This window comes from Myotis davidii, unplaced genomic scaffold (assembly GCF_000327345.1).
Source record: "Myotis davidii unplaced genomic scaffold, ASM32734v1 scaffold42, whole genome shotgun sequence".
Classification (NCBI taxonomy): domain Eukaryota; kingdom Metazoa; phylum Chordata; class Mammalia; order Chiroptera; family Vespertilionidae; genus Myotis; species Myotis davidii.
Window position 1 is genome coordinate 2,025,359 of NW_006294243.1, and position 20,576 is coordinate 2,045,934.

General features: G+C 35.6%; 1 protein-coding gene across 2 annotated transcripts in view; it reads right to left on the reverse strand.

Moving 5' to 3' along the window:
- Nucleotides 1-20,576, reverse strand: part of CADM2 (cell adhesion molecule 2) — a 1,222,723-nt gene that overhangs the window by 76,026 nt on the left and 1,126,121 nt on the right. The window contains exon 8 of one of the 2 annotated variants that reach the window (XM_006768263.2): nt 8,228-8,347. The exons of the other annotated variant lie outside the window; for it this stretch is intronic. Coding sequence (XP_006768326.1) covers nt 8,228-8,347 — 120 coding nt within the window. The remainder of the gene's footprint in view (nt 1-8,227; nt 8,348-20,576) is intronic. 2 annotated transcript variants of the gene reach the window in all.

Here is a 20,576-nt window from a genome sequence, read left to right on the forward strand (position 1 = left end):
TGCTCTGAGCCTGACCAGGGGCTGCACCTAGGGATTGGGCCTGCCCTCTGCCACCCAGGAGCAGGCCTAAGGCAGCAGGGCATTATCTCCCGAGGGGTCCCAGACTGTGAGAGGGCACAGTCCGGGCTGAGGAACCCTCCCCACCCCCGAGTGCACAATTTTTTTGTGCACTGGGCCTCTAGTTACATAATAATTGATGTAAAGGGGTCTACCTCATAGTCAATATTTTAGGCAATTGTAGTTAACTTCAAATTCCCATATTAAATAGGAGTAGAATTTTACAATTCATCTCAATTTCTCTATGCTGGCACAAAGTAAATACTGCAGCAACCTTTCATTTGCAATAGTGTAACATTGTGTATATGATTTATCTTTTACAAGTCACTAATCTTCAAAAAACCTACAAAAAAACCCGATTATTTATTTATTATTTTTTCATCCTCTCCCGAGGATATTTTTTTCCATTGATTTTTAGAGAGAGTGGAAAAGAGGGGGAAAGACAGGGAGAAATATAGGTGTGAAAGAAACACATTGATGTTTCCTGCACATGCCCTGACCAGGGCCGGGGCCAGGGAGGAGCCTACAACGGAGGTACATGGCCTTGACCAGAATTGAAGACAGGATCCTTACTTAGGTCCACAGACCAATACTCTATGCATTGAGCCAAACCGGCTATGGCTAAAAGCAATTATTTATTAAGATCTTTTGATCAGCAATGTTTTAGGATTATACTTAATGCTCAAACAGGTCCCTAAGGTCACATACAATTAAATAATTCAGTTTTATTATTCACATGATTTAAGAATACAATAGTGGCATATGGACTAAAAATTCTAGATTGCTGGTATATTTTTTCTAAATATGCTATAATTCATCTTATTCTACATGAATGATTTAAAATATTTTATTTAATATTATATTTTTAAACACAAGTAACACATTTACTGTATAATTTAATTGTGAAGAATTGAGTATGTGTAATGTAAGTTCTTGAAATTAACCTTTTGATTGTTAAGGTATCCATTTCAAATGTCATCCAGGTTGAATAAACATATTGCTAGCAACATGATGTAGTTACTAGCAAAACAACCAGATAAAGACTAGGCTGCCCACCTCTGAAGTTCCCTCTTTCAGAAAGCCCTGGGTAACCTAGATGACTGCCTGCTTTGAGTAATTCTGCTCCTCTCTTTCCACACCTTCATTCCCTTTCTTGTGTTTTTGCTTTAAAATCACCCCCCACCATTGGACCCTGATAAAGACAGAGTCCTCGGTTTGTGAATTTGCTTGCTCTCTCTTTCTACCTGTGACCTCACGGTGTGGTCTTCCAAGACTTGAGAATAATAAATTGCATTCAATGTTCCTTGATAGTTTCTTATTGGAGTTTATCAAAAGAATCACAAGTGCTGGTCCAGCCACAACACTGGCTTGGTGAAGAAATGTCTGTGGGAGCTCCAAGTAAAAGGAGCCCAGGCGAGTGCCTCAGGCATTCCTAACCAAGCCTGGGACCAACACAAAACACCCATCTCTACATTTTGTGAGGTTGTTCAATTATTACTCTAATTACGATCCATAGTTTGACCATGGTTGATTTCTTAAATTTTAAAAAAAGTCCTTTGTTTTTGTTTTGCAGTGCCATTCTGGAATAAGGTTCCAATGCAATTAATCTCATTATAATCTATAAATTGGTTGAGTTTACTATATAAATGATGTAAATTTATTAATATAAAGTTATTTCACCATTTCAAAGTCTGATGTTAAGCCAAATCTATATTTAAACCAATAATTCATTTGGATTTTTATGTAGATTGTATAAACAATTTTACCATCATTCAAGGGTTTCCCCCCATTTGAAATCTAAATTTTATAATATGACATATACATTAGAGGCCCAATGCACTGGGGGTCGGGGGGGAGCCCTCAGCCCAGCCTGCACCCTCTCACAGTCTGGGACCCCCAGGGGGTCCTTAGTGCTGCCGCAGAGGCAGGAGAGGCTCCCGCCACAACCGCTGCTCTCGCCAGCCTTGAGCCCAGCTTAGGGCTGAACGACACTCCCCCTGTGTGAGCGCACTGACCACCAGAAGGCAGCTTGTGCATTGAGCGTCTGCCCCCTGGTGGTCAGTGCACGTCATAGTTTCTGGTAGTTCAGCCATTTGGTCAATTTGCATATTAACATTTTGTTATATAGGATATGTTCTCTCCATTCATGTTACTTTTAGGGCATTTACAGTCTTGCAGAGATTAAAACAAATTAGCAATTAAGAATTTCATTTTTCTGCCTTGATAAGTATAAAAGTTAATTGCAAATTCTAATTAAAAATTTTATGATAGACATAGCCATTGATATATTTCACTGTGTCATATATGTTTACTAAAATTTTAATACCTTTATATCATCTATAAATTGAGGGTACTGCTAAAGATTCCTAGGTTATGACATAGTAATTATGAAATTTAAATTTTGTAATATGATACAAATAGAAAATACTTTCAAGTTAAGCACACCATGCTAATATAATATTAATAGTAAAAATCACATGAGGTCATTTGGAACAATTTTATGAATGATCATATTTAACTCATTAAAATTTATCACAGATGAACTTATAATATTCCAAATTTATAACAGAGTGTGTATGCGCCTTCTAAATTGAACAATAGGGCTAACTAGGCCACTAGTTTTTTAAAAAATAAACACACACACACACACACACACACACACAAACTGCCATAACAACTCCATTTCCAAAAGTAGAAATTAAAATGTATTATAGCAGTGGTCTTTTGTAATGAAAAACATTTAAGAGATTTATAAAATGTTCAAATTTTAGATATAATATATATATCAATAATACAATCACATGGAAAGCTTATAAACTTTCCAGGATGATATATAGTTAGAGATAGATATGTTCCACATGCTCTAATACCATTTTTATCTACTTTTAGAATATAATCAATTAAAATATGTTTGAAATTAAAAGTAATCAGTACACTAACACCAAACAATTTTTCCAGAATTAAAACTATAATTATTATAGGAAACTATACTATTTCATTAATTGTATCATCCAACTACATGTAAATGCATTTGTTCTACTAAAAAGAATTGAGCAATATTCTACCATACATTATGTTTCCAGAACTCTACATATTAGCAAGTCTCAAGACAACCTGTGAATTAAGTGCTTCTATTAAGTGTTTCTTAATATTCTAATAAGACTGCTGAATCTCAATTTGGATCAATGTCCAAGACCAAAGACCTTTTAAACAGATGAACCAAAACTTCACAACCAAAGATGTCTCTATGGGTAACTTACTTTCTATCTTTCCCATGACTGCTCAACTTTTCTCATTCCTCTGTGTTTTATCACCTTATTTGTAACAAGATACTACTAATTGCTAGCTTTTCTTTCATATGGTTGAAGATCCTCTTTCTCCAAACAGGGTTACATTTCATGTACAAACTGAAAATTCTCAAGATTATGACTTTGACAATTTGTGTAGCTCTTTTGCTCTATTTCATCTTGATTTATAATATAGCCACAGCTGTGAATCTTTAAGTTTATTTTAAAACTAGAGGCCCGGTGCACAAAATTTATGTACTGGGAGGGTGGGTTCCCTCAGCCTGGCCTGCACCCTCTCACAGGGGATCTCCCTGGGGATCAGGCCTAAGACAGCAGTAAGACATCCCTCTCAGAGTTCAGGGCTCTCGTTCCTTGCCAGGTACCTATAGAGGAGGCAGGAGAGGCTCCCACCACTGCTGCTGTACTTGCCAGCCATGGGCTGGCTTACAGCTAAGCGGTGCTCCCCTGTGGAAGTGCGCTGACCACCAGGGGGCAGCTCCTGTGTTGAGTGTCTGCCCCCTGGTGGTCAGTGCACATCATAGTGACTGGTCATTTTGGTCATTCCACCATAATGGTTGCTTAGGCTTTTATTATATAGATGATGATCATCATACCTTAGGATGGAAAACTCAGCAATAGGAGTGGTGAAAAGTGTCAATGGAGATACAAATTGATTCATTTGTAGTCATTTATTAGATAGATAAGTAAGCGTTATCATCTATACTAATACATGGGCAATATGCTAATTAGATCAGATAGACTGGACGTCATTTTGGACGTCCTTCCTGACAAAGCCAGGGGAGTGGCTGGCTTGCAAACTGCCTGCAGCCCCTCGCCCAGGCCAGCCCTGCCCCCAACGGGGACCCCCAGCCTGATAGGGGGCATGGCAGGCCTGCAAACCACCCTACCTACCCTCACCCTGCCTGGCTTCTCCCCACAGTGGGGACCCCCAGCCTGATCAGGGACATGGTCAGCCTGCAAACTGCCTGTGGCCCCTCGCCCAGGCCAGCCCCATTCCCCAGAAGGGACCCCCCCCCCCGATTGGGGGTGGTGGCTGGCCTGAAAACTGCCCATGACTCCTTACCCAAGCTGGCCCTGCCCTGATTGGGGACCCACATACCGATATGGGGCGTGGCAGGCCTGCAAACCGCCCTCCCCTTGGCCTGTCCGGCCTTGCCCTGCAGTGGGGACCCACACCCCAATCGGAGGTGTGTCTGGCCTGAAAACCCCCAGTGGCTCCAAGCTCAGGCCAACCCCACCCCAGTGGGGACCCCCACCCTAATCAGGGGTGGGGCCAGCCTTCAAACCCTGCAGCCCTTTGTCCCACTGGTCGTCCCCCCCCCCATTGGGAACTCCCACACCCCAATCCAGGGCCCCCTTTAGGGCAGGCCAGCCAGTCCCCAGCCATGCACCAGGCCTCTATTCTATATAATAAAAGGGTAATATGCAAATTTACTCTAATGGCAGAACAACTAGAATGACCACCGAACCAGTCACTATGAGGTGCACTGACCACTTTTTGGCCCCTTTTCCCAGGCAACAGGCTCCAATCACCTGATGGCCACCCGTGGCGGGGGCAGGGCTGGCACGCGGGCAGGAACAGCTGACCTCTTGGTCCCTTTCTCCGGCTGTCAAGTACCAATCACCTGATGATGAATGGGGAACCAAGGGTGGGTGGTGGCAGGGGGCAGGGATGGATGCAGGCAGCTGGGGAAGATGGCCTTGATTGCATGCCAGGCCTAGGGACTGTACCCTCACATGAATTTTGGGCACCAGGTCTCTAGTCTATAATAATAAAAGCTTAATATGCTAATTAGACTAGACAGCTGAACAACCTTCTGGATGGCCTTCTGGATGAAGCCAGGGCTGTAAGGGCCAAGGCAAGGCAGGTCTGTGAGGGCCAAGCCCCTTGTACGAATTCTGTGCATCAGGCCTCTAGTTTATAATATTTGAGGAAATTACAGATAAACCTAATAAAATCAAATGTAGTTAGTTTACTTCATATGTTTACCTAATTTTCATTCACATTATTGAATGAGAGAAAGTTATGAAACACAAACTTTTTAAAAAATCTGTAAGCTAAAAATATTTTCTTTACTTCTCAGCTTTTGTTAGCAAACATATTCTTACAATATTTTAAACATAGTATTGAAACACTTTTCACTAATTTATAAATAAATTAATTTCATTGAAAATATAATTGCATCTGAAAGCTCTAATTTAATAGGTAATACACAAATAAGGGAGTATAATATAATAACTTAAAAGGGGTAGAGTATAACATTTTTAAGAAATGTTTATGTACTGACTGAATTTTCCATTTCTTCAATTATGAACTACAACATTAATCATGCAGGTGAGCTGGGTGACTTCCCTTAGTCCCCAGTTGTTCAAGATAGGAAGGAAAATAGACATTAGAGCCAGCCGTGGGCAAACTATGGCCCGCGGGCCGGATCCGGCCGTTTGAAATGAATAAAACTAAAAAATAAAAAGGCCGTACCCTTTTATGTAATGATGTTTACTTTGAATTTATATTAGTTCACACAAACACTCCATCCATGCTTTTGTTCCGACCCTCCGGTCCAGTTTAAGAACCCATTGTGGCCCCCGAGTCAAAAAGTTTGCCCACCCCTGCATGATTAGACTGACATTCAATGTCAGTGCTACTATTTTTTTCTAAATAAAATAGATAGTATGTGTTGACTAATGTACAAAATAAATTTCTTTCCATGCATATTGGTGTCATTTGAAAAAACATCTTTTCACTATTGGTTAAAACAGTGTGTGTGTGTGTGTGTGTGTGTGTGTGTGTGTGTGTGTGTTTCTTTGAACTTTGTTCACTTGTGCATTTATTTCAGGGAGACTAATTATTTTAGCATTTTTAATGTCCATAATGTAAAGTTCTCAAAAAATCAAGGGAACATATAAATAAGTGAATTTACTTGAAAAATATATAATTGATTTCATTTTATTTAACAGGCTGGCTGAAATGCAATAGGCAACATTTCAAGATACACATGAACAAATATAAAAGAATGTTGTTAAACACTCCATTTAAAATAAAACACTTTTCTCTTAGTCATATATATGTCAGACTAAGGAAGATGAACAGTTTTCTAACTAAACACCAACACTGGTTATTTTGTGGGGAAATGCATTAAGTTTATTGTTAGTGATTTTCAATGCAATACCTTTAACTTCTGTGACTTTAGGACCTGGCATTGTCCCATATATATAGCAGGCGCTCAATGACTATTTGTTAAAGGACACCATAACTGATTATGGCTATAAGTAGGTCTTTAAAATAAAAATTCAAATCAACATGTTTCCCTCCTTTTCTATCAAGTTGATTTGATTGTACAATTGGAACTTAATATTATTTAGATTTTGTTAGTATGGATTAATTATATTTAATTTGAGTCTGTAAAAATCTTCAAAAATTATGAAGCAAAGTAGAATTTTAGATAGCTTTCATTTTATAATCATACAGTAGTATTTACCTTTTCCTTCATCTTTATTATTTTCTTCCCACTTTTATGTAAATTGCTATTAGAAATATCTTAAACTCTTCTCACTTGTACATTTAACTCAAATACAATTTATTTAGTAACCATTAAATAAACTTAGGTATTTTGACAAGTTCTTATTGCTACTATCATCAAAATTTGCTATCAATCCTTTATCTATCAATCTTGTACATTGTATAGTATAGTTGACATGACTATTAAAAATTAGCAATTATCAAATACATTTTTTTGGAACAAGAGAAAAAAATACTATGATAACTGCAGAGTGAAAGCTGGCAACTCATTTTAATATTGAGAACGAATAAAAATTCCAAGAAAACCAGATAGTGTAATTGAACAAGCTTTCCAAGTGAATGAAAATAATTCAAAGCCTGCCCTTGATACAGCTTTAATTACATATATATTAATGTAACATCCTCATGATTTCAAATTAAATTGTCAAGTTTAATACATATTAGTATAGCCAACATGACAAAAAACATGTATAAAAAATAAAAAAAAACAGACTTAAGACAAATTTTCTCTGAATGCTGTTTATGCAGAAATAAAGTTTAATGTGTTTTTTGTAATGCACTCAACTCTTTATTTCTTTATCATTTTCTAACCACTTAATGACTGCTCAGGAATGCTTTTTTATATTTCTGAACCATATGTAATCTTTTTTTTGTCCTTAAGGATTATTTCAATTTCTTTAAGGTTGCTATCCTTGAGGCAAAAATGCTTATTAATAAACTGATACCAGGAATTACTCCTGGAGCCAATATCAAATACTACCATCCTGGAAACTCTAGAACATTTGCTTTAGAACATCATACTAGAATAAGCAGATCCACTCTGCAAATTATTTTAGGGTAATAGGTTAAATATTTGATTAAAAGTTCTATACTTTTTATGGTTTATAATGACCATACATCTTCAAGTTTAGAACAAATTCAACGCTAGGCATTTTAATCTGGTTACAGAAAAACAACAGTTCTTTAACATTAAACTAGAACCTCAAAAAAGCAAAAGTTATCTCTGCATCCTTGACCATGCTATTTCTCTGTCTGCATTGAAAAGGCAAGGCAAAAAAACATTGCCCCATGTTCAGATTTTAAATTTGCTCAATGCTGTAGAACTCCATATGTTTTTAACCTATATTCTGGAATATTTTCATAATGGTCATAAGTGACACCAAAAATTAAAATACAACATTTGTCTTATATTCTATTCCAATCATCTTAATTGATTGTAAGTTAGGTGATTTACTTACTTATTATTAAGTAAAATTGGATCTTAAGTTTTCTACCCCTTAAAAAATCCCTTAAAGCTCCATTAAATGTGTTTTCCAGGCCATAACAAAGAAGGATACTGTACCTCTTATGCTCTTGGTTGTTGCAGATGTGGTTGGGCTGGTTGTTATGGCTACAGTGGTTGTGACTGTTGCAGTGGTAAGGGAGGGGATGATAGTAGTGGGAAGCAAAGTGTTGGGAACATCTGGTGAGTGGAAAAAAACAAAATATAAAACAAAATCATATCATGCAAACAAAAGACAAACTCAAATGATTCAAATTACAAAAATACATACATCTTATTTGGATTTAACATTAACAAGCTTTAACAAGATTATCAGGTACAAAGCCGGTTGTACCTCACAGTTCTTGCCATTTTTTGTTCACTTTCATTTCATGCTCCTACACAAAGTAAAAATTCGGAGCGATGTTTGAGAATAAACAGATTGTTCACAATATTTAGAGTGAAATTTAAAGTGACAAGAATTCATTTGTTCACTGAGTCATTTAAAAAGTTGGACATGCAATAGCAAAATACAGATAGGTAAAACAAAAAATGACATGCTTTGTCGAAGACGTAAACAAAGAAACAACACGACAGAACTGAACACAAATAACATCACCATATAAGGTTAAAGAAATGTTATGGATGGGTGAGTATATGCATGTTAAGGCTTTTTTATTTTTTTCATTTAAGAAAACTTAATGATAGGAAATAAATAGGATGAGAGCGATCTTTAGAAACAAAAATAAGCCAATTGTTATTATATTACTTTATTTTTCCTTTTCTTACAAATGATGTTAATGCACATTTGGAGTCTTGCAATTCTTACCCTGATTAGCTGGTAACGCCTTCTAAAATTTTGCAGTACCTAGAAGTCTTTAACAAGTATTGAGTCAACTAGCATGAAACCCAATATTCTGAAAGGCTTATGATTTATTTTATTTGGCATACCTAGGAGAAGTTATTGAACATATACTTGAACGTAATATTCAACCCTTAATCTGTTATTATTAAAAGTTGCCAAAGTTAACAGTAGGTCCAAATATAGTGAACATACTAAACAGAATAAATACCTCAGAGTTTAACACCAAAATTGTACTTTCTGTCACTCAAAATGAGCTGAAAATTTGAAGAGCAGCATAGAGTATAGTAAAACAATATAGCCAGTGTCCAACTGTGGGGACCGCAATAAGATCTTCAGAGAGTCAAACCTCGTCTCAAGTGGATAGGCATATGATTTACACAGTAAGGGAATTAGAAACAGTTCACAAATTACCTATAATTACAGTGCCAGGATTTGATTTTACATGTTTTCCACACAGCGCCGATGTATTCAGAGTGTTTGACAGATTATTTTTTGCTACTAAAAGGCTTCCTGTCAGTCTTTCAATTAAAGTCTTTGAGTCACACCAAAATTTCTCTATTTCTTTGCTTCTGATAAATAGCCCTACTGGATACTCAGACTTTAACCTGATAAATTATCTACTCTGGAGACGCAGCAAAGCACATGAAATCACTCTCTTATCTTCCTGGTCAGTCAAATTTAAGATAATAACCTTCTGAAAACTCAGTGTTATTATATTAATCACAAGGGAAAATGAGTATTTCCTGGAGTGTGATTATCATGGTCATAAAGTAGAACTGACTTTCATCATAAATGAATAAATATTATGTTTATGAGCATGATCACTTCTTGTTTACTAATTTTTACAGTACTGTCTTATTTTATTTTTTAGCAAAGATTTTTCTTCCTCATAGGAGGACATGTCTTTTATTGATGAGAGAAAGAGAGAGAGACTGATGTGAGAAACATCTATTGGTTGTCTCCTGCACCCACCAGACCAGGGATTGAACCTACAACATTTTGGTATAAGGGAGGAAGAATGTTCCAACAAATTGAGCAACCCGGCCAGGACAATAGCATTTTTTTTTTCATTGTTAGCTTTCCTAAATAGTTTATAAAAGCTAAAGGTAAATGATATATGTTTTGTTAATTAAAAAAAGAACATGAATTTAATCTTCATATATTGTCCAACATAAAAAATATATTCTTCATCTACTTATTTTTTAGGATCTTAAAATATATGTATTTAATTAATGCAAAGAGAAATATTTCCCAGGGCTATTAAATGTAAGAATTCTATATAATAACAGCATAATATGCAAATTGACTGAACGGCCGAACAGTGGAATGACCATCCAGAAAACCATCCGGGAGCACGCTATGACACCCACTGATGCCAGGCCAGCCAAGGCAGGTGCGATGCAATTGGTCAGGGGGCCAACCATAGCCCCATGAACACCCCCCAGAGGGAGGCCCAGGCCACTGACCAGAGGGCTGCAGCAGGTGGGCGGGACCTCTCTCTGTGAGGGAAGCTGGGTCCTGGGTGCAGGCAGCCAAAGGGAAGCCAGTGCTGGCAGCTGGGAAAAGGAAGGCCTTCTCTTGCATAAAGTTCATGCATCAGGCCTCTAGTATACAATAATATTAGTTCTTTGAAACTTCATGTAAATAACCTTATTATAAATATTCAAATATTAGGTTTTTTGCTATCAGACAATGAGTTAAAATGATTCCACCGGATCTGAAAAGCAGCCTTTCAAAATTACTTTAACAAAGAATTGAAATACAAATAACGGGTTTTGCATTGTTTTGTTATGTTTTTAGTTTAGCCAAAACAAAAACAAAAATAAACAGCATGTTTTTGTCCTTATTCCATATCAACTAAAATAGGTAATAATAAATCCTGATTTTTTGGGGGTAGAGTCTATATTACCAAGTATTATAAGCATTCTTGTATAAGTCACAAAATATCCTTAATTTTCTGAAATTGTGAAAATGCATGGAATATATGCGTTTTTCTAGGCTAATTTTCAAAGAACTTAAAAACAACAGATTGTGGTTTTAAAGTGTCCAAATAAATGAAATAACACTACAAATTATTATTGACTCATAGTCTGGCTCCTGCTTATCTGTTCATCATCCTCTCTCATACTCCCCTCAACTTCCTATATACATAAAAACTAATAGGCTGAAAGTAATTTGGTGCAAAGCACCTTGGCCGATATGACAACTGGATCAAGACAATAACCTGTATAAGAAATATTTCCCAGTAACTCTTACATATTTTGAATCACCATTACTTCATTTCATCCTATGTGTTCTAAAACACTTTAGATCAGTGACGGCGAACCTATGACACGCGTGTCAGAGGTGACACGCAAACTCATTTTTTGGTTGATTTTTCTTTGTTAAATGGCATCTAAATATATAAAATAAATATCAAAAATATGTCTTTGTTTTACTATGGCTGAAAACATCAAAAAATTTCTATATGTAACACGGCACCAGAGTTAAGTTAGGGTTTTTCAAAATGCTGACACACTGAGCTCAAAAGGTTTGCCATCACTGCTTTAGATACATTCATTTTTAAAAAATATTTTAGGGTTTCTTAATTCTGTTTTTTTTTCTGCATATGGATATTCACTCAAATATTTCAACCCTGTCATGAGTAGCAAAAGTTAAATAAACTAAATATTCAACACCCCATTAATCAGCATCAACTAAAACTCAACAACATAAGATTAATTGGAATTAGTTGAAACCCTCAGAAATGACAAGAATATTATATGATACTCCTCTTCTATGAAAACTTTCTAAATGCTCTGAGTTTGTTGGTGTCAGAGTCCCCACCTGACAATTTCTAAAGAGAAAAACCTTGCGTACTTATTGTTGAGAACCTAACACAATTTAGGTCAATAAACATTTACCAAGTGAATTTGGTCATAGCATTACAAACATATCCACATTTTATGGGATCTAGAAAAGGATACATTTTTGACAGGGTATAATAATTAATATAGAACTGAACTATTTCATTACTTCTGTTCAAAAAATGCTTCTGTCTTTAATATAGACTGGCCATCATTTTTTTTCTGAGGGATAAAATTTCAAGACAACTTATTCCGTCAAGAAATTTCCTTGCTAACAAAATATGCCTTTGCTCTCATATCCTGCTACTTTGAAAGCAGTGTGATCCTGATCTGAGATCCATGGTCTCCATTCTTCTTATGCACTATGTTCCTTTTAAGGTTGAAAGGCTGGAGGGCTCACTAAACAGATCCTATTGTCATCAGTGGTGAGTGATCATAGCAAATTTATGAGTTGTTTATTATTTTCCCCATTAATGGATAAAACACCTTTGAGATAGAATTTCTTTGTCTCTACATAAGTGTTTGTTATATATGTGTATACATGTTATGTTATGTTTGACATATATTATATTCCTAAGATAATATTTATTTACTTTGTATAAATCAGATTCTTCTACAACAATCCCATATGGAGATCATTTATTTTAGCTGCCTGATTGTAGCTCTTCTCAAATCAAATATTAGTAAAAGACTGTGCTCTCTTCCTAAGTTTAAATGCCCATCTCTCTGGTTTTCATTCCTAGAAGTGAGTTGCAATATTTGGAATTATTAACAATTGTTTAAAAATTCCTGATTTCATGTATTCACTTTTGGCCTTTTATTTAAACACTGATTGTAAAATTGGAGCTACCTATTCTTTAAATATGAAATTGGGTACACTAGTATTAGTCACTTGCCTCATTTTTGATGTGTCTGGAATCCTGGATCTTTTTAAAAAAACATTACACTGTTAATACAAATAATTCTCAGTCAAATATATATAGGTTATAAAATAGGTCATTTTTTTCTTCTAATACATATCCATTTTTATTTTTCCAATAAGAATATTAAATTTATATGCAGAAAAATTATACATGTACACACTAATAAGAATAACCAAACCCTAGTTCAACATTAACTTACTAATTCTGTTTAAAAAGCAAGATAATCTGCAGCCATAATACTAAGTGATTTGCTCACTATGACTTGTCAATTTTAGAAGGAAGTTATTAACATATTATTTACGTATTAACATCCTATGATTAAAGAATGTTTGAATATAGATACTAAGATACATATAAGTAAAATAGAGAAGTTAATGATATGTAACATAATTTATAAATATTAAAATTCATAAATGGTATCTACTTAATAGGTCAATAAATTCACTTCTCATTTTCTCTATAATGCAAAACCTGAGCTCACATTTTTATTGTTGCTTTCCTTGGAGTAGGTGTTAATAAAATACATTACATTTTCCTAAAATAAAAAATAAAGTGGTTCCAAAGAAGTTCAGCACTTACAATTTGCAAGAGAAATTAACTGAATTATATATTTTCTAGATGTTAAGGCAGAAAGAATAAAAAAGATAGTAATTGATGAAATATGTAATGGATAAAAAAGGTATTTTAGGAATTGAAAAAAAAGTCAAAATTATTAAATTGAATTGTCTAGATCTGATTAGAGACATTAGTGAATATAGACAAATTATTTATATATCATTTGAATCCAAACAAAAAGAAATGTATATAAAGTTCTTAAAAGTCAGAGTTAAAAACATATTCTAATTTATAAGAAATTGTTTGAATGCTATATTAGAGTTTTTTAAGTTGTTAAAACTTTTTATCATAATATATAGAATTGTGTAGCATCAATTTCTCTGAAATTGTGATCATGTGTTTTAAATCATTTTCTAGTAAATTAAATGTTTGGAAACTAATTTTTAACTATATGATAAAATGGATAAAACATGCTAAAATGACTTTATGGTTTAAAAAATATATTAAAATAAATTCACAGTAGTCCATATTTCATTACTGGAAAAATATGATATCTGTAAATCCATAGTAATTTGGGATAAAAATGTGAGCATTTTATCAATAGGAAACTGAGAAAAGTAAAGGTTTTAAGTCATAAAAATATTTGCTTATAGTTTTACCAGTACATCATGAGTACAAATTATAATAAATTACACTTTTCATTTTACTTATAACATATATAAAGTGCTGTTCTCATATAAAAGGAAAATTCAGGAGTAATTCAATAATGTCAGACAACCCTAAATCTAGTCAGTAGCACAATGGCATAGTAGTGCATACAAAGTCTATGTATGCTAAAATTTTCATGTGAGTGAATATTGGATTATAAATAAATGCACTATAAATAATATGAGTTCCTTCTATAAGAAACTAATCACGTGAAGAAGCACAATTTCAGCTCACACAACAAAGTTGTTGGATCAGAAAACTAAAATCTGTGTCCAGGGACCATGGCTAAACTTTATGATCAATGTATCAGCTTATTCTCTTTCCTGCTCAACACCCATGATTCTGACTTGAACCCCAAACTGCATCCACCATTGTTTCTGAGGCATCACAATGTTACAGTTTTCTGAAACGACAGGGAGAGAGTTCCTCAGAGTACACATGCCTGGCTTTCTTTATTTCTCATAGTGCTAGATTAACCCGAACAAAGAAGCCAGAGCCCAGTACACAGGAAGACATCTGACCTTGATTCAAGTGCTTCCCCCAAATTCTAGACTAACTCCATTCATTCTCATTGCTGCCATGCTCTCATAGCCACATCCTATTTTATGGCAATAGTTTTCTCTTTCTTCTCTTTCCTGCCAGTCCAGCTTAAATATGATCTCATTTATAAAGGACCCCCAATTCTGCAAAGAGTTAATATCTTCATTCACTGTACTTTTAAGCACTTTGCACACAATCTCACACATAGTTATTACGTAGTATACCACCAGGGTATTTATGTACATCTCTTTCTAGTAAACTGTAATCTCTGTCTTTATAAATCAACTAGAGGCCCAGCACATGAAATCTTGTGTGAGTAGGGTCCCTAGGCCTAGCCTGTGACCAGGGCCATGTCCGACGTCCTGCAATGCCCTGTGATGCTCGCTGCCCTGCTGCACTCCACTACTCTCCCGCGCCACTGCCCTGCGAGCTGCATGAAGCTCCCTGCCCTGCAACGCCCCGCCATGCTTGCTGCTGCCGCCCTGCAACACCCTGCAACGCTCCCCGCCCACGATGCTCTGTGTTGCTCGCCACCACCAGTGCTGGACACTCTCCATGTTGTGATGGGAACCTGCAGGACTGGGCTAGGGACTGAGAGGTGGTCAATGCACCTCATGGAGACTGGTGGAGCATTTGTTATGGTCTTGATGCCATTATGGTCACTGGCCTTTGATAGATATAGATATGTCTTTATTTTTAAAAATATCACTTTGCACAAACGTCGACCAGTAGATGAATGGATAAAACAGCTGTGGTACATTTACAAATAGGAATACTACTTAGACATAAAATATAAGGACAGTTTACCTTTTGTAATCGCATGGAAGGATCTGAAGAACACTGTGCTGAGTGAAATAAGCCAGTCATATTATTTCAATCATATTTGCAATGGAATAAAAAAATAAAAATAGAGACTCATAGATAGAGGGTAGCTATCAGCTGCTTGGGTGAGTGTGGGACTTTGCGTGGGTGGTGGGTGAAGTGATTGAGCAAAAAAGAAAAAAAAAGAAAGAATTCATGGAAATGGACAACAGTGTGGTGATAGTTGGGGGAGGGATGGGGGGTATACAGGGTATTAGGGTATGAATAGTGATGGATGGAGACTTGACTTGAGGTGGTGCACACACAAAACAGTGTACAGATGATGTGTGTAGAATTACATACTTGAAACCTGTATAATTCTGTTAACCAGCATCATCCCAAAAAATCTAATAAAAAGGAAAAAATAATTAAAATATCACTTTGCTTTGGGACAAATTATTCTTATCCAACACCTCAGTATCACCCAATTCCTGTCTTAAATTAGCCTCCCTTTCTTTATGTATCTAATACAAAACACAACTCTCAACTTTTGGCCTGATTCCCACCTGCTCTGTGAAGATATCCTTGGCCAACTAAATTCAAACTGATTTCCCTTCTTTCTGAATATGCATCATGCTTTTGATTTATCTACTACTTTCCTCACATTGTTACTACTCTCCTGATACCCCATGACAATGATTTTTACATTCATAATATCTTACTATCTATGGGCAACCATGCCCATAGCTATGTGCCTCTTGTTAGCTACACATCTCTGTCTCCCTCCCTCAGGTAAAAAATATTACAAAATAAAATGGGATGATATGGTAACATTTTAAAATTTACATAATCAATTAATACCCTCTATTATTCTAACTCTTATCTATAATAATAAAAGTATAATATGCTGCCCTAACTGGTTTGGTTCAGTGGATAGAGCATAGGCTGGTGGACTGAAGGGTCCCAGGTTCGATTCAGGTCAAGGGCATGTTCCTTGGTTGCGGGCACAGCCCCAGTAGGAGGTGTGCAGGAGGCAGCTGAATGATGTTTCTCTCTCATCGATGTTTCTAACTCTCTGTCCCTCTCCCTTCCTCTCTGTAAAAAATCAATAAAATATATTTTAAAAAATTATAATATGCTAATTAGACTGGATGTCCTTCTGGGAGGAAGCTGGGGATTCAGATGCCCATGGCTTCAAAGGAGGGATACAGGCAGCCACAGCTGTGCAGGACTACTCTTGCATGAATCTCATGCATTGGGCCTCTAGTTAATAATGAAGTTCACCATACAAAGAATATACAACAAGGTCTTCATGAAATCAGTGGTTGAAAACTGGAAGGCTGTAACATTCCTGAATTACCTATATTCATGAACCAACAAGATGATAAGATATCAGAGATCAGAGAATTCTGTGCTTTCTAGGGTAACTTGCTCAATGTTTTGAATTTTACTGGGGCTTTGTAAATATGCTCTTTCTGGTGGTAGTGACAATGATATCAGAAGACTGGGAAGCCTATATAAGAAAGAGGGAATATGCAAATTGACCATCACACTGCCACAAAGATGGCGGCGCCCAGTCCCCTCAGTCCTGCAGGAGTTCCCCACTCCTTTCAGCCCTGTCGGGGGTGGGGGGTGGCAGTTGCGTGGTGCAGCTGAACCCACCCTCAGACTCCCTGCTGCCCAGGAGCGGCCTTAAGTGCAGGCAAGCCTCAGATGGTGGCTGCCCGGCTGCCCAAATCTGCCCGAGGCTCAGATAACCAGGGCCGACTGAGGTTTGCGCTGCTGGCAGTGGCAGCAGCAGAGGTGTGATGGAGGCGTCGCCTTCCCCTAATCACTGGGTCTCCACCCACCCCTGAGGGTTCTCAGACTGTGAGAGGGGGCAGGCCAGGCTGAGAGGTCCCTGCTCCAGTGCATGAATTTTCATGCACTGAGCCTTTAGCAGTATCATTATTTAATAACATGAATCAGTAATTGAGCCTAAGCTGGTTTAATGATCAATTACTGCTTCTTCTTCTTCCTTCTGTTATATATGAGGTAATATTTAGAAATTCCTGCCAAGAGTTTCTAAGCTTAAATAATTACTAAAAATTTAAAATGCAGCATACTAAAAAAAATGTATATTCTGAATTCAGTTTTTCAATGATTTTAAGTGTTAGAGCTCCAAATCATCACATTTAAAACAATACAAAAGTGCCCTTTTTTCACATCCTAATGAAGGAATTAAAAAATATGCAACCACATTTTGTTATCCAGGCTTATTAGAGCACAACAGATCCTTTATAACCTTGTCAAAGTGAAGTCAGTTCCAACAAGTGCTCTATACAATAAATTGGAGAGTGCTCCAGCACCTTTTTTCTAATAACAAGCTTTTCAGGTTAAAGGTATGTTCTGTTCTCTACAAATTCAGTGTACAATAATTTCTAACTTGTCAAGCTGTTTTGTTTTGTGGCAGTTTCTCTTTTTAAAAATGGCATTCTGGCCCACTCAGAATGGATTTTTGAAGCAAAATTAAGTCTAAAGTGTCTTAGGAGCTTGTTTTTCTCCAAGGACTAGTGTTCAACAGAAAAAAAAAAAGCCATTTATTCTGGACTTCAGATGTCCGCTTCCTTTCTGCTTTACGTCAGTAGCTCCCCAGGATGGTCCCTGGGTAATCAGGAGTGGATTCAAACCAAGGATTCAGTGGAGATACAGGGGCATCAGAATTCAATGTATGTTAGAAGTATTAAGGTAAGAAGTATTTTCTTTTTTTTTTTTATAGAAGCTATTCCCATTTCCTAGCCTTAAAAATAATATGACATCATCAACCTTTTTACTGGTAATTGAATTGCCACTGGAAGCAATTGTAACAGAAAAAGTTTACTGTATCTGCTTTTGTTTTAAGTTCAGCTACATAGCTTATAGCATAAGTAAGATGGACAGCACCAAGGCTCTTACGTAAATGACAACCATCAGGTTGACAAGGCCTCAATTTGCCTCCTCTTTGAGCATCACAAGGCAACCTCATCTTCTTCATAGAATGGAACCCTTTTAAAAATTACATTTGAATAATTCAGCCCTCTGATAGTTTCCACTGGCTTCACAAACTAAATGGAATCCTTATACAATAATAAAAAAGAGCTATTTTTGAAAAATGAAAAGTGCTGCAATTTTAAACTGTAGGCGGTAACCAAGAGTCCTATGTAATTACAAGAAGAGTTTATGAATAAAATCAGTCTGTTATTTGAAAAAAGTGTATGCATTATTTTCTTTTAAAATACTCCTTTACATTCCAAACTGACAAAGGCAAAATTAAATGTAAAGTAGGAAAAAATGTCTTTGAAATAGGTGATTCTATATTATTTAGGTCCAGCTACTTCAATATCATGAGCACTCTTCTAAAAGTACTTTTCCAAAAAGTAAATCAGATAATTTGATAAAATACTCTCAGTTCTGTAAAGATGCCAGTTTCCTAGGGAAGAATAGGACAATCGGTCATTAAAAGAAAAATACATTAAATGTGAATACACACAAGAGGAAGTGTAATGTATTAAAAAACACTGATTGAGAAATCCATATACTTGAATTTTTCATCTAGATTATGTGATAATATAGCAGAGAGGCATTTTGCATATAATTTAACCTCTACCCAAAGTGAGCGTTTAGACTTAGACATTTATATAAGTACTTCGGAGCAGATTGATACTCTAAATGAAAAACACCTTAACTCAAGAAACTTGTAAGTGCAGATATTTTTGTGAATGACTTTAGGTGATACAAATAGTCCCTAAAGATGTCGGTTCACATTTAAAAACTGCAATGACTTAGGCTCATATGATGCTACTGTACTATGCTACCAAAAAGATATAGGTTAAAAAATTAAACTGGAACTTATTACACAGCACAAATTTTAGTGAATTCTAATTTTCACATACATATTTCTTTATTATTATTATTTTAAATTCTTTATTGTTGAAAGTATTACATATGTCCCCCTCCCCCCATTGTCTTGCCCCCCATTGTCTGTGCCCATTGGTTATGCTTATATGCAGACAAGTTTTTTGGTTGACCTCTTACACATTTCTGATGTGACAATTTGTAAAGGTAGTAAAATACACCCAGATATAATATTTAATTTATATTTATATTACAATATAAAACTTTATTAAAATAAAATTTAAAAGAGAATGTGGGAGTGTTTCAAAGATTATTATTAAAAACTTGCTATCCTATAACTTCACAAAGCACAATGGTACTTTTTGTGCCTGCATGTTAATAAGTACATCTACTTTTTTGAACCATAGAAGGTAATCCCTAGTAAACACTAAGAATAATATTAAACAGAATTGTGAAAAAATACTTGTTGAGCTCCACTTTTAGTATCTTTTCTTATCACCTGTATTTTAATGTTCAGAGTTCTCATGCAAAGCTAGTTTTTTTAAACCTTAGAAATGATTATTTTAAAAAATTGACTCCTGCATAAGATGTAGTGATACAAATTAATAACCTTCCTCAAATAATTTACATTTAAATTACGCTCTTGATAAGGAAGTAAACATTTTACCAAAACAATTTATTTCTGATTGTGGAATTTCATATTCTTCTGAAATATTATAAATAATGAGGGGACCTTAAAAACACCTCTGAAATTGCATCATGGTGAAACAGGAGTGAAAACACTTCAGTGTTTTATCTTTACTTAGAAGTCCAGGTGTAATTGAGAATGTTTATTTATTTATTATAGAATCCACAGTGTCTGATATAACACTTTGAATATAGTAGAGACTCAAGAAAGATTTCCTGAAATAGTGAAGCATTAGATAGTACAGCATTCTGATGTGGATTTTCAGGCTGTTTTTCAAAGATGTTTTATATTTGGCTATATAACAGATAAGAGTTATCTTTATAAGAGATGAGATAGAGTTCCAAAAATTAAATTTTCAGTTAGTAACAATCATAGAATTTTTTCAAAAAATAAACAGACATATGAAATCAAAGATTTCCATGAGATATTTTAATTTTTCTATGCATAGTATTCATATTGTACATTGCTTAACTCTATAAAGCACAATTTACATATGGATTGCCAAGTAAATTCATTTCACTTCTTTTCCTAATATAAGATGAAAGTTAAAGGTCTTGATTTTGGTGATCAATGAATGAATATCAATTATCCTGATTTTACTCAGAAGTTATAAGTATATTTGTGTATATAT